This window comes from Nothobranchius furzeri, chromosome 7, assembly GCF_043380555.1.
Source record: "Nothobranchius furzeri strain GRZ-AD chromosome 7, NfurGRZ-RIMD1, whole genome shotgun sequence".
Taxonomy (NCBI): domain Eukaryota; kingdom Metazoa; phylum Chordata; class Actinopteri; order Cyprinodontiformes; family Nothobranchiidae; genus Nothobranchius; species Nothobranchius furzeri.
The window spans coordinates 46,868,668-46,882,895 of NC_091747.1; the positions used below are offsets into that span (position 1 = coordinate 46,868,668).

At 43.6% G+C, this 14,228-nt stretch overlaps 1 protein-coding gene across 8 annotated transcripts in view; it reads left to right on the forward strand.

Annotated features, from left to right (window-relative positions):
* The window catches only part of cacnb2a (calcium channel, voltage-dependent, beta 2a), a 107,157-nt gene that overhangs the window by 56,356 nt on the left and 36,573 nt on the right, over positions 1-14,228 (forward strand). The window contains exon 1 of one of the 8 annotated variants that reach the window (XM_015954651.3): positions 4,079-11,073. The exons of 6 other annotated variants lie outside the window; for them this stretch is intronic. In XM_015954651.3, coding sequence (XP_015810137.3) covers positions 11,005-11,073 — 69 coding nt within the window. In that variant the 5' untranslated portion in view covers positions 4,079-11,004. Of the gene's footprint in view, positions 1-4,078; positions 11,074-14,228 lie in introns of those variants that run through there. One more of the 8 variants, XM_015954653.3, reaches the window with a different exon arrangement.

The following is a 14,228-nucleotide window of genomic DNA, read 5'->3' on the forward strand; positions in this document are numbered from 1 at the left end:
GGATCTCTGAAGGCGGGCTGATTAAACACAAAAATATCGCGCTGCGCTGATCCTCAGCGCTGCGGAGTGTCCCCGAGATGGTAGCTTGCGCTACCAACACTAGCCTTAAAGGGAGATCCTTACAGCTAAACCAAAACAAAAACTACTTGGGAGCCTCAATCTGCGTGACATCGGGATAGCGCGTCAGCCATCAAGTTGTCCGTCCCCTTCTTGTGGCGGACCTCGATGTTGAACTCCTGGAGGAGGAGAGCCCATCTCATGAGGCGTTGATTTGCGTTGAACATGCGGTGGAGGAAGGTCAGCGGGTTGTGATCTGAGAGAACAACGGTGGTGAATTGGCTGCAGACATACACATGAAAATGTTGTCAGTGACCTAATTAAAACCAGGGTTTCCTTTTGTGTTGCGTTGGGGATGAATTTCCTGGAGAAACAGCAGACGGGGTGATCAAGTCCGTTAGCATCCTCTTGTGGAAAAACAGCTCCTGGTCCGGCGTCAGAGGTGTCAACCTCGATTTTAAATGGCCGGGACAGATCAGGAACAGCCAGGATCGGTGCACAACACAAGATTTCTAAGAAAGAGTAAAACCTGGGGACAGACTGGGGTTCAAGAAAAAGGAATGTCAGTGACAGGAGTAGAGTTATCAGCAGCGAGTGCAAAACAAGGAGTTTGTCCATTCTCTGAGCTGCGACCAAAGCATCATAGCTGATTGGGAAGTTAACAGCAACCTGGGGCTTCATAACAGCAGTGGTATCTGCAACGGAGTTGTCGTCTGCCAAGAAAGGATGCAACACAGAATCACGGAGAGTTATCTCCGGATCCTTTTTAGCTTGAGCTCTAGTTAGCACACAAGCAGGCAGAGGGGCTTCATCATGAACTTCGGGTTCTAAAATGAGTTCAGGCAGAGGTACAACCAAACCTCCAGCTGCATCATTTCCTAATATTAAATCAACTCCCTTTGTAGGGAGTTCGTCCAACACACCAACCAGAAAATCACCCGAGACTAAGGGACAGGTCAATTTAATGTGGTGCATTTCGGCCGAGACACCTCCCATCTCGATGCCTTGCAGCATCACCGAATAGCCGGCTTGGCTATCTTCAGAAAAGGGCAGCAAACTTCTTTTTATTAAAGTCAGGGAAGCTCCTGTGTCTCTCAAGATAACAACTTTATTGTCAGCTTCAGAACCCGGAAGAGACACAAAACCCTCCGAAAGGAATGGCTTAAAGCAGGGACTGGGCTTTTCAGCGTGAGTTTTGTTACAGCAAGCTATTTCAGGTCGGTCCTTATTTGGAGAACTTCCGGTTCTACGGTTCTTTAGTTTCAGAGAATAACAGTCACGGATGACGTGGCCACGTTTATGGCAGTAAAAACATTCGGGTTTTTCAGAATTCGAGGACGGAGTTAATCTTACACTGGGTCTGAATACACGGTTCGCGTCAGTACGAGTCTCTCTGACCCGGTGAGTGAGGGAGAACTCATCGGCGAGGAGAGCAGCTTCAGAGAAAGAATTCACTTTCTGTTCGTTCAAATAAAGAACCAGTTTTTCAGGCAGATGTCGTTTGAACTCTTCTATTAAAATGAGCTCCTTTAGATCAGACAAAGTGGAAATATGCGAAGCAGAACACCATTTCTCAAACAACACAGACTTCATGTGAGCATACTCAACATAGGACTGATTTAACTTAGGTTTCTCGAATCTGAAGCGCTGTCTGTAGGCTTCAGGAACTAGTTCATACGCTGTGAGTACGGCTGACTTTACCTTGTCGTAATCTGCACCGTCTGTTGGAGACAGAGCGGATACCACCTGAAGGGCCTTACCTGTTAACCTGCAAGTCAAGAGGAGAGGCCAGACCTCGCGAGGCCACTGCAGCGTCGCAGCGATCCGCTCAAAGGCAAGGAAGTAGCCGTCCACTTCTGTCTCCCGGAACTGGGGCAGCAGCGTAATGCATTTGCTGACATCAAACGGTGTCGTTTGCAACGGCGAACTGGCAGGTGTCACTGGATCTGGGCGAAACCCCGCACGGGAGGTAGACGAGTCATCAGGTTCTTGAGAAGAAGTCCATGCCGCGTCAGGAACGGGCTTTTTGTTGCGTAGCTCGATCTCGAGCATCTTAAGCTGAGTTTCAGCGTCCAGTCTTTTTAAATCCATTTCATGGCGTAACCGCCGTTCGAGAGCGCGTTCATCAGCCTCCATGCGCAGGCGAGCGAGCCGGAGCTTCAGGCGAGCTCCACTGAGTGGAGAAGTCGAAGGACTCCGATCTGGTGACGATGAGCCAGAAGAGGATTCTTTTGGCTTGACCTCTTTTTCTGGAGCCACCGGAGGCGATGAAGGGCGTGAGCCGGTCTCAGGAGGAGGCGGAAGGATCTCGTGAGCCTCCAAATAGTCCACAACGAACTTCCGTAGAGCGTCTTTCGGGAGCGATTTCGGGACAACCAGATCGAAGTGGGCAGCTACTTCCAGCAGGTCGGCTTTTCTGCAACGCTCCAGCAGCCGGCGCGAGGGAGCCTCCACAAAAGCCCGCAAGTCAAAGGTTGCCATGGTGACGTCCGCTCCACCTCCAAGAGAGGAAACAAGGTTAGTCCAGAAACACAAAAAGATGGTAAACCGGGAATAAATGTACAATATGACAAAAATATCCCGGACGAGCCCCCACTCTTTTACGACCCCCAGCTCGTCTAGGAGATGATGGTTTGAGGGCGTAAAGAAAAATGTGTGTAAAACCAGACCAAACCAAGATTTACTCTCTTAGAGGAGTTTATTAACTAAAAACACTGCTTTATGCAGGCAAAGGAAAAATGAATACAAAACCAAAAGGACGTCCACACTGGGGAATTAATGATGATACAAAACACAAGGACCATCCAGGACTGGGCAAAGAACAATAATATTAATAAACACAAAACGCCGGGACTAAACCAGGAAACTAAGGGAATGAGTTAAACACAAAAAGCTCCACCAGAAGGGTGAGCTGAACTCTTTAACGAGTAATAATAAACACAAAAACTCCACCAAAAGGGTGAGCTGAACTCTTTAACGAGAATTCTAAAGAAGACGAAAAAACGAGCTCTGAACTAGGAAGAAATAACCAAACCACACAGGTTGCACAACGAGACTAAATAAGTCAGCTCTAGGAGGGAAAAGAGGAACACCAGCTTTAACACTCAGGCCTCTGCTAAGCTTCCCTCTTCGAATGACAGAGGGAGCTGCCTTTTAAAGGAAGCTCCCTGATTGGATAATGTGCGACACCTGGCTCAGCTGGAGCCAGGAGATCAGGAGGAGCACCGAGGCCATCTTGTGGCCACAAAACAGACAGCGTCTGTAACAAGGAGCAATAGATGTTGCTTTGCAGGTCGATCTAGCCACGCTCTATCTTTCAGCAGCTCTACCATTGGCTCTAAACAGTTTTGTGTCTTGCCAATCAGCGCTCTGTTTGTTGACAAAGAAAAACTACAATGATGGCGTTGGTTCAGGAATGAAGCTTGTTTGAAACGGCTTTGACACCAACTTTGGAAAATTTAGACTTGGGATTTTCTTTGAGATGAGCAGATAGTAGTACTTAAGTCCTTTACTTAGAAAATTATGTATTTTATTCTGTTTTATGGTGTATGAAGGACTACCCTGTTGACTGATTTCAAAAGCAATGAATACGTTACAATGCTTGCTGCGTTGATTGGTCCTAGCGTTGTCCAATTGGGTGCAGATACAGTTTCTGCCCCACGATTAGGTCATTTCAATGGCTCATGGCCACTTTATATTTACATAAATAGGAGGGCTTGCCAGGCTAAGTCTAAGCAATAAACTTCCTAAATGGAATCTTTATTTATGCATGTTCATTAATTTAGTTTAATTTATTGCAGTTTTTTGTTTTTATTGCTTCTTAGAAACTAATTAATAAACAGTAGCAAATATAGCACCTTACTTTTTGCAGAAGAAAGACAAATCACTCTTTTGATGCAGGGAGAAGCTGAGTAGAGGGCAGATCTTCCATGTGTAGTGGCTCCAGTGTTCTGTTGCTCCAGTTGTTCCTAACAAAAACATTTTTTCATGTATTTTAACCTCACATTGTCCCCTAAATGTTCAGGGTCTTTGGGAAGTTCTGCAGAAATGTCTGGTGGCTCCATTTGGACAAAAGAACTATTGTCAAAAATTAAATTGTGAAAAAAAATCAATAGTTTATGGCATATTTAGACACATTACAAACTCATATTTGTGTCCAACAATGCCATAAAAATAGCATAGAGTATATAATATATAATGGTATAGAATGTTGTACATTTCTTGGTCTTTTTTTATTTACAATTAAAGATCCAGTTTATGTCCTCCTCCATCTTTTTATTTAAAGGTGTCCTAGAATTTAAAGCAGAGGTGGGGGACTCTGGTCCATCAAGGGCCACTATCCAGCATATTTTAGTTTCAACCCTGCATCATCACACCTGATTTCAATCAGCAGGTGATTAACAGGCTTCTGCAGAGCCTGGTGAGCTGCAGAACATGTGACTCAACCACCAAATCAGAAGTGTTGAGGCAAAAACTTGCAGGATACCGGCCCTCGAGAACCAGGGTTCCCCACGCCTGATTTAAAGGAACGTTTATCTAGTTGTTGAGTACAGGCAGCTTAGCATGTCAAATATAGGATACCAAAAGGGCTGTGGGGTCTATAACCTGCTTTCCTGTGTAAATTAATATTGTTGTGTAATGAATAAATGACTCTAATGACAAATGGTTTGTTCTGAGAAAAGCTGGTGTAACACATCATAATCTTAGAGACTCCACATTAAAGTGGCATGTCCCAACCCACTTCAACAACAGCAATATATAAACGTTGGTCAGTAGCGGTTATGCTATTGCAGAAAAATGTTAGCCCAAGCTAGTGCTAAAGCTTGGTTAATGCTTGACGCATTTACTTTCCGCTTGGTGATGCGGCTCGCGGATGGACCGTGCTTCACAACTCGCAGCGTTTATGGTTCATGCGGCTTGTCTCTGCGGTGAGCCAATATTCTCCCAAACTGAACGGGGTAGCATGGAGCTCTACGGCATGCATCCAACACTACACCATAGTAGAAGTAGAAATTACTGTTTACAACATGGCATTTCAGCATTTTTAACAGCGTTCTCGTCTTTTGCGACAGTGCGAGCTATTTCTCTCCAAGAATTATTAACAACACATTGATCACGGTGATCTTTGAGAGCTGAATCATACAAATGTCTGTATTTACGAACCTCTGCCATACTAGTTCTTGCCGGTCCGCCATGTTTTTCCGCGTCCGACCGTCCGCGTGGTTAGAAATTTTCCTAGGTGCGTGTTGCGGAAATTTTGGGCCGTGCGGAGGCGCGGTGGAGGGGCGTGGTTAAAATTAGGCAATTTTGCCGTGCGGACCTCGCGGACGCGTCAAGCATAAACCAACCTTTATGCAGGCTACTGCTAATTACATCCCAAGCTACTGCTAGTGCTATACCAAACCCACTGCTAATGCTAGCCCAAGCTACTGCTAATGCTATCCCAAGCTACTGCTAATGCTATCCCCTACTGCTAATGCTAGCCCAACCTACTGCTAATCCTATCTCAAGCTACTGCCAATGCTATGCCAAATCTACTGCTAATGCTTGCCAAAGCTACAGCTAATGCTAGCACAAGCTACTGCTAACATCCTTGTTGGGCAAGAGGAAAGCAACAAAGGAGATTGTTGAAGCACACATTTCATGTTCCAGGATGTACTTGGAATATCTAAAGCATGAACGAATACCAGATAAAGCCACTCATTTTGTTCCTTATTTGCGCACGCACACACACCATCTACTGACACACACAAACAGATAACAGTTATAGCTTCAGGCAGTATCACAGAGACAATTGTGTAAACTGGCCAATCAGCACTCAGCTCTTTCTAGTACATTTTTAAGGTTTCTAGCTTTCCTTTATGGATTGCTTCTCGCTGGGACCCTGTTGAGTGATTGACAGCCTGGTGAGATTTAATTATTTTATCTGTTCATTTATAAAGTACTGGGTAAGCAGTTAATTTTCTACAGCCTGTCAGTGTCACCTTGACTCCTTAAAGAGGTTCCTTAAAGGAATCACCACTCCTGTATTGTTTTATGTAACAGATGTGCTGCCAGTCTGTTTCCCTTTCACGTTCTTGGTCCTGATACTCTGTTCTTTAAGTTCTTGCATCCCGTCTCCCGTCTCTTCCACTTGGCTGTCGTGTCTGCTGCTATTGTCCCTTTTTTTTAACGAAGGAGACACTGTTTGTGATTTCGTTGACTTTGTGTTCCATTGACTGGTGTGGCAGTGATGGACAGATGGCTAAGGGATAAAAATGCTTTAGTTCTAGCCAGGAATGAGTCACGCCAAGTCAGAAACTGCTTGCACACTCGCTCAGCCCATTGTCAGCTTGCTGCAGTCAGCTACTGCCTCTCAGCCAGAGCACAAATCTACTTTCTTCAGCCAGGATGCAGAATGAAAGGTTTATTTTTACATTTTAAGGTTGCAACAAATGATCAATTATTACTGACCCTTTAAAAACGTTGCCAGTTAACCAAATGTGAGTTTCTGATTGATGTAAATTTAGTTATTTACGTCTCAAAATGTCAGTACTAACAATTGGTGTTTGTATGACAAGCATGAATCTTGTTGGTGAAGTAAATAAAATACCAAACTACTGAACAAGCAGCAGAACAAAATCAAGTGGGATTTGAGAAAATACGTCATTGGCTAAATGTGCAACGCTCCTCCAAAGCTTGCGCGTAACCACTGTGTCGTGCAAGCCAAAGCTACTGGGAATACTGGGAGAGAAGAGGGATGAATGAAGCAGAATGGGAGGGGTGTGTGCGTAGAAAGGAGATGGGTGAAAAGAAAACATGAAATGAAGTGCACACTGTAAAAGAGGAGAGTACATTTGGTACTATAAAGACGAGGGACACCAGTGTAGATGTGAGTGCTTAGATGTGGGTGCATTTTAGCGCACCTTTATTTTCTGCATGTCTGCAGATCCCCATTTATTTTAAAGTGTATTTTTACAAAGAAAAAGTAGCAGTGGTTAAAAATTGAAGCTTTTTGCTGGGGACAGATTTTCTGGTGCTTAACCATTTCAGGCACTGCACAGTAAAAGAATTCTGTCAGATAATAGAGGCAACACCAGCTGACACACTCACTTTTTTCACTCTGGCTTTTACCGTTTTGATTTACGGTATACGTTCTAATGTAATGACCACTATCCCATTGCACTCCGTAGAGGTCGTGGTGGGACCTCTGCTTAACAAATCAATAAAGATGGTGGAGACCAAAGGTTCACTGGCCTTTTAAATCCTCCTTCATCTCTCTTTCCTCTTCACACATCACTGTTATGAAAGGATCCAATCTGGATCTGACCCTTTTACTTGTAGTTGTGAAAGTCTGCTGTGTGAGTGGTGGGGCAAAAGGTGTTTCAAGGTTTGCTTTATTTTACCTATGCAAAAATTAAAAATTGAATGGCCTCGGTTTGAAGAAATAGTGCGCAGCAAGACTGAGGAGCTGACAGCTAGCCAAAGACCAAAAGTGCATTGCTGCATCTTAAAGAGCAAGTCATCCCTACCAGATTCTTACTCAACTCCCACTTCATGTTTGAAAAATGCAACAAATGCTGTTGCCTAGCAGACCGAGAGGGCGGAGCCGCTAACAAATACACACACACACAGGCTCACAACGATATTGTGACATCATATGGTATCAGCTAGGGTACCTCTTAGCCAATAACAATGGCAGAATTAAATTCAAATGCAGTGCAGAGTTTTTACCTGACAACTGCACAGCACTGACAGTTTTAGGCAGAAAATTACAATTTTAACTAAAATGCACTAAAGTGCAAAACTATTGACTACACAAGTCTGCAGCACGATTACACATGCATTCATATAGTTTATCAGAGAGAAGAAGGTTGATTTGGGGGTGACTTGCTCTTTAAAAAAAGAATCTCCCAAATTTCTCATTTCATAAACTATGGTTAATTAAAAGTGCACCAGAATTAATTTACCTTGTTGGCCATAAACAGCTTGGTGTGTCTAATGTAGCATACCAAAAAGCCTCTGACCTGCTTTAGTAATGTTGTACTGGCCGCTGAGAAAGTTTGTTCAAATGCTTCATAAGCTTAAACACATCACGTTATGTTAGCATGTCTCAACCAACTTCAGCATTGGCTGTATGGTCGCGGTAAGTTTAACCGCTATTGCTAGCCCGAGCTACTGCTATCGTCCATTTTGGACAAGAGGAAAACCTCTATAGATTTGTTTCTACTATCAGAAGTTTCAGGGTAATTTTCCCAGATCTTCCCGGCGTGTGTGTGTCTCCACTTCGCCGGGCCAGCTAAATGAGCCATTTACTGGGCCAGTTTCCTGAAGACCTTTCTGAGCACCTGAACAGGGGCACTCGAAAGTCTTCATAGTCACTGTGTAGAACTTTTGGTTAACTCACGCTCATTGGCTGTAACTTAGTAGGAAATACCCCAATAACGACATAATTCATGAGGCTTTGTTGTCTAATAGAGCAGCGTAAAAACGGCGGTCATTTAACACCGCAGGTCCTTCGAATGGATTAAAAGATGCCATATTTTGATACAATTTTAAAGTTACTATGGATGTTTTTTGGCAGTGATCAGTGACATCACTCACTTTGTTGTGTCTACATACAATTTATATGGAGACACAGCAGCTAAGAGGACCTAGCTTCTCAGAAATTACCCTGAAATTCCGACAGTGGAAACACACCAAAAGAACCATTCACACTCCAGGAATATCAGGAATATAAGTACCAAGAATATTGACACTATCAGTCAATGCCAGGTGCCAGATAGTGGTTTGATGCGACATATCTGACAGCATTGTGTTTGCTATTTATCATGGCTCCTGGGCCATTATGAGCCCCAACAAAGTTTATTTTGCTATATAAAGACTTAAAGAATAGTTTCCAATAAAAAAAGCATTTTAAGGACCTTTTTACCCTTTGCATTACCAATAATTTTGCATTTTGTTGAGAGATAGTAGCCTTTTCAGATGGCAACAGTCCACTTTGATATGTACGAGCACACACACACACACACACACACACACACACACACACACACACACACACACACACACACACACACACACACACACACACACAAGCACACACTCTAAAAAAGTGGACTATGCTGTCTACTTTTTTGTAGATGTTGATGCTATAATACCAATAACTGTTGTGGTCTTTTTCGGTCTTCAGCTGTTCTGCAGGGTTTCATTCAGCCACGCTAATACTCTGAGCTGAATGTTTGATTTCATAGAATCACATTTGCTGATATTTATTTAGCTGGACACTGAATTCCAGCTATTTTGAACAGAGCTATGATTGTCAGTGAGGAGAAGGCATCTTCTCACTGATCTAAATGGCATAATTTCACTGTTGGATTACTAATAGTGGGTTCTGAGTGGGCGACACTGTGCTGTCGGGTCAAGAGGTCGGTTGTGTCTGGCCGCTCGGGGCTTTTTCTGTCACTGTGAGTTTGTGTCAGTATTACCAGCCTCCTTTCTGAGCTCTGCATCTTCACGTTTGGAGCATCTGTGTCCTGCCCTGAGAGCTCTGGACGCTAGTGTCAACACCCTCTATCAAAACATATGTGACCATTGCGCAGCCATTACTGTGGAATCAAAGCTCTTGTTAGTGAATTCAGTTTGTCGTGACTCATGGCACTTTTGTGCTTTCCAAATAGAAATTCTCTCCTGCCATCCTTATTCATCTTTTGTCAAATCCTAATTCACCTAATAAGCTAAAGTCTCATTTTTCTCCACTAGCCTTCTTGCATGTCAGGAGATGTTAATAAGATTGTGCGTCTTGATAAAATCTTGACATTAGCGACTCATGATTATCAGATTAGCAGCGTAACATGAGCATCGCGAGTTAGTTTAGATGAAAAAAAGGAGCATTTCTTATAGTAATAATTCTCATTTGTTCTGTTTTGGAGTCATGAATCAGTGATTCTAGGGAAGATAAACCCAAAGCAACCTAAAAGTTGTTAAATGCTTTAGTTTGAGATCTAATGCAAGCATTGATGCAACAGTGGTGACAAATTCTGGCTGAATGTTGAGGATTTAGAGGCCACATAAACATTTGCAAACAGCTGATATCATTAGCTTTGGTTTTTTTTCCACTATAGCTGTCATTAAAGTGCATATGCACTGTGGATGTACGACTGCTATTCATGTAACACACACACACTGCCTAGAAATGATCACTGCAGAGACAGATGGACTGTCTGTGAGGGGTAACTGAGAAAAAAAGAGAAGAAGAGAGGAGTGACAGAGGAGAGGAGGAGCAGAGAGGCAGAATCGCTGAAGTAGCACCGAGCAGCTTATGAAAAGGAGAAAGGTGAAAAGACGCACCGACAGGCTGAGTGAGAAAGAGAGAGCTTGCAGCAGCAGCAGCTTCATTATCATCAGGAGGAGAGTCGGTCAAATGCGGCCACACCGGGACTCTCGCGGATAAACCTCCTCACAGAGAGGATCACAGAGAGGATCCGAAAAGAGGCTGAGTGAGAGCTTGATGGAGGAGTTGAGGAGCATCACGGCCACCTGACTCATCCTGGGAGTCAGCCTCAGCACCTGCAGCGGCAGACTGAGTACTCCGATTACCGAGGAGAATGTGAGACAGACCGAGGGAGAGAGCTGCTGAGATTATGCGCTGGGCGGCGAGCTCCGGTGGATTCCCCGTCTTTGGTGAAAGCAGCAGCAGCAGGAGTTGGAGCTTTGGCTCTCCAGACGGCAGCAGAACCAATTGGAGCTGCATCAAATCAAGGAGCTCTGACTCCGAGACTGTTTGTTTATCCAGAGATGAAGGTAGCATTTACGGCCATGGTCTAGGAGGAACCAGCTGCAGATGTAGCCACAGCGTTGAATGTACCTGTAGCCAAAGAGGTAGCAGCTGCAGCGCTGGTGCAAAGGTGATCGCAGCAGTTGTAGGGCGGAGCAGTGGCTCAGGACACTGAATGACCAGCGTGGCTGATGAAGGCCACCTGGATCCGGTTGCTGAAACGAGCCAAAGGAGGTCAAGTCAAGAACTCTGATGCCTGTGTAAGGAGATTTTCTGGTGTTCGTCCCATAAAAGTTGGTGTGTGTGTGTGTGTGTGTGTGTGTGTGTGTGTGTACTTGTTTTATACATCAACTCTGTACATCCATCGTTGGGTCAACGTGGCACGGTTGTGCATCACCCAGTGATGATGAGAAGTTGGGTGTGTTGCAATCAGTTATGGCTGTCAGCTCCTGGGCAGAGCTCCACATCGCCTGACCCACTGGGACGGCGTACTCCATCACATCTCATGTTTAAAGGTGACATGATGAAACAGTCATAGCAGGCCAGGTGCACTCACCTGCATCTTTCAAGGCTGAACAAAACTCATGAGACATAGCCAGTTTAATTTATTTATGCCCTCTTATGAAACCTTTTGAAACGTGACGTAAACCTGGAGGCTTAAATGCGCCGTGGTTGTAAGACAGACAGCCTCCTTAGGTAAAGCATGTGATTAAATAAATAATGTTCTGATTTATCTCAGGTGCAAAGTGAGAACAAGGAGAGACATCAAGATGATTGATGAGCAGCGGGGCTTTGTGTAAGATGGAGGACGTAAATATGACCCACCTTGTGTTGTTTATGACAGCAACACTTGTGTTGTCCTTTTTCAGAAGTCAGGTAGAGTAAGCGAAGAGGAGGGAGTGCTGTGATCTTCCTTTGCATGAATGTGATGGCTGGTAATTCTAATCATGCACACAGTGAGAGAGGCTATTTTTAACCCAGACAGCAGAGCGTAATGGTGCAGTGAGATGAATGAAAGACCTTGTGTTTGTAGCATAGTAGCAGGCAGGTAAGGATAAGAAGCACGCTGACTCCATGAGATAAAAGGAAAAACAGCTTTAATGTTTTGGTTTTGATAAATGTGAAAAACAGGAAAGGTTAACTACATGTTTAAACAATAAAAGTTTTTTTTTTAGCGTTTATAAGTCACAAAAGTTGAAAAAACAATTTTTTTATCCACATTTTGTCAACTGGAACCAAAAAACTGTTGAATTTCATTTAAGCAAGACTGAAAAGGGCAGTTTTACTTCCCCCGTTATCATCTTGTGATTGTTTTCTTAGGGCAACTATTGTACTAACTGGCCTTTTATTATTTCTTGACTTTGATCATATTGCAGCAGGATGAAATCACCTGCGTACAACTGCCTGAATATGAACCAGTTTGGTAGAAATCTACTGAAACCTGTTGTTGTTAACGCTATCCCGAGCTACTGCTAATGCTAGCCTGAGCTACTGCTAGCAGTAGCCCAAGCTACTGCTGACTTTAGGCCGAGCTAAAGTTCCGTACACATTTTTTGTTTCATGATGCCAACTAGACAAAATTGTTTATGACAGACTTAAAATAACTTTTTTCATTGCCAGTGGAACGAATCATGTGTCATAACTTCAAACATAGCTATTATATTACCGATACTTTCTAATAGTTTAAAGTGATATTAGAACATGGCGTCTGATAAAATATGTGATGCTGCTGTTCAGCACAAAATGTTGAACATTAAAATGCTCATGTTAGTAGAGGTAGATCTTCTATGTATTTGTCTTTCAACAATAATCTCTGGATTTTAAAAATTATTACATAATCCATTTATTCCCCTGAGTTTTAATATCTTTTCACATTTTGCTGATTTCTACACAGCCTTTTTCTGTTAAAGTTTGATGACGGAGAGTTTGCGTTTGGTGAGTGTTTATTGACATGAACATGATGGATTGACTGAGAAAGATAAACATCCCTGTGGGTTCATTTTGGTGTTAGCCACCTGAGAAATGAGAGTTCAATAACCCCCAGAGCCATGATTTGTCAGATCTGAATCGATTATGTGGCAGTCAAGGCGACTAATGGCACGAAAGTGCTTTAAACAAACAGTAAAAGTCAATAAAACAGTTGATTTTATGTTTGCTACTACTGGTTTTTGACAGCTTTTGTCATTTAATATGCAGTCGTCAGGTTATAGCTAATTTTTCACAGATTCGAAACAAAGACGTTTTTGCATAAACCTACTCAATGGAACTAAGCAGTGCAATAATCTTATTGGTTTATGCACATCTGGATTTAATCTGTCATAGCTACATATAATTTAAAGGTAAATTATTAGGGAGGGAGGGTGCAGATAATGACAGACAGACAGGGGAAACAAACAGACAGGGAGACAAACACACACACAAGGGGTGTGGAGAGGGGTAGAGAGAGAGAGACAGATAATAGAGAGGGGTAGAGAGAGAGACAGATAATAGAGAGGGGTAGAGAGAGATGGACCAAAAGAGAAACTGAGACACAGAGTTAGAGACTCAAATGGCGCTTTCACTCTAGCATTGGCTCCACTCCGCCTGGACTGGGTTTGGAGTGTTCTCTTTGGGTAGATTTGGATTCTCCTGCACTCAACCAAACGTCTTTTCAGCCTTCTACCCAGGGGCGGCATTAGGCCCGGCTACTTGGGCTGAAGCCCCGGATGTTTTATGAAAAGCCCCGGATCTAAATCGCGGAAGTAACATGCAGTACCAAAGTCCAACAGAAAGGGAGCAGCTGGCAGTAGTTTGTATACAGCCTGCCTGAGCCTCCACCACTGAAGAAGAAGAAGCCCTTCAGCAGCCGGCTTCTTCTACTCTCTGCCTGAAACGCATGAGTGAAGATGGACATAAGGACGTTTTTTAGACAAAAAGTACAACGACAGAACCCCAGCTTTGATGAGACTGGTGTTGACTCAGGTTTGTGAGTCTTATTTTAAAATATTTGTTGTGCTGCTGGTTTTCCTAAAGTTAGCTTACTATCAGGTAAAGTTGTTGGAGAAAGAAAGGGAATATTTACTATCATCTCACACTAAACACTAACAGGAACAATAATACTCTGCCCTGAAAATGCTTAATATGTAGCTTCAGATTAAAAATTATGTGGTACAAGACAAATATATATGATGTTGACTAGTGCGTGTCACGTGTGTGTGTGCGAGCGCGTGAGTGCGCGTGTGTGTGTGTGTGTGCGCGTGCGAGTGTGTGTGTGTGTTAAGCCCCGGATCTTCTTCAGTCCTAAATCCGCCCCTGCTTCTACCCAAGGTGGTCTGCCTGGAGGAGAGCACACACACACACACACACACACACACACACACACACACACACACACACACACACACACACACATACACACACACACACAAACACACAA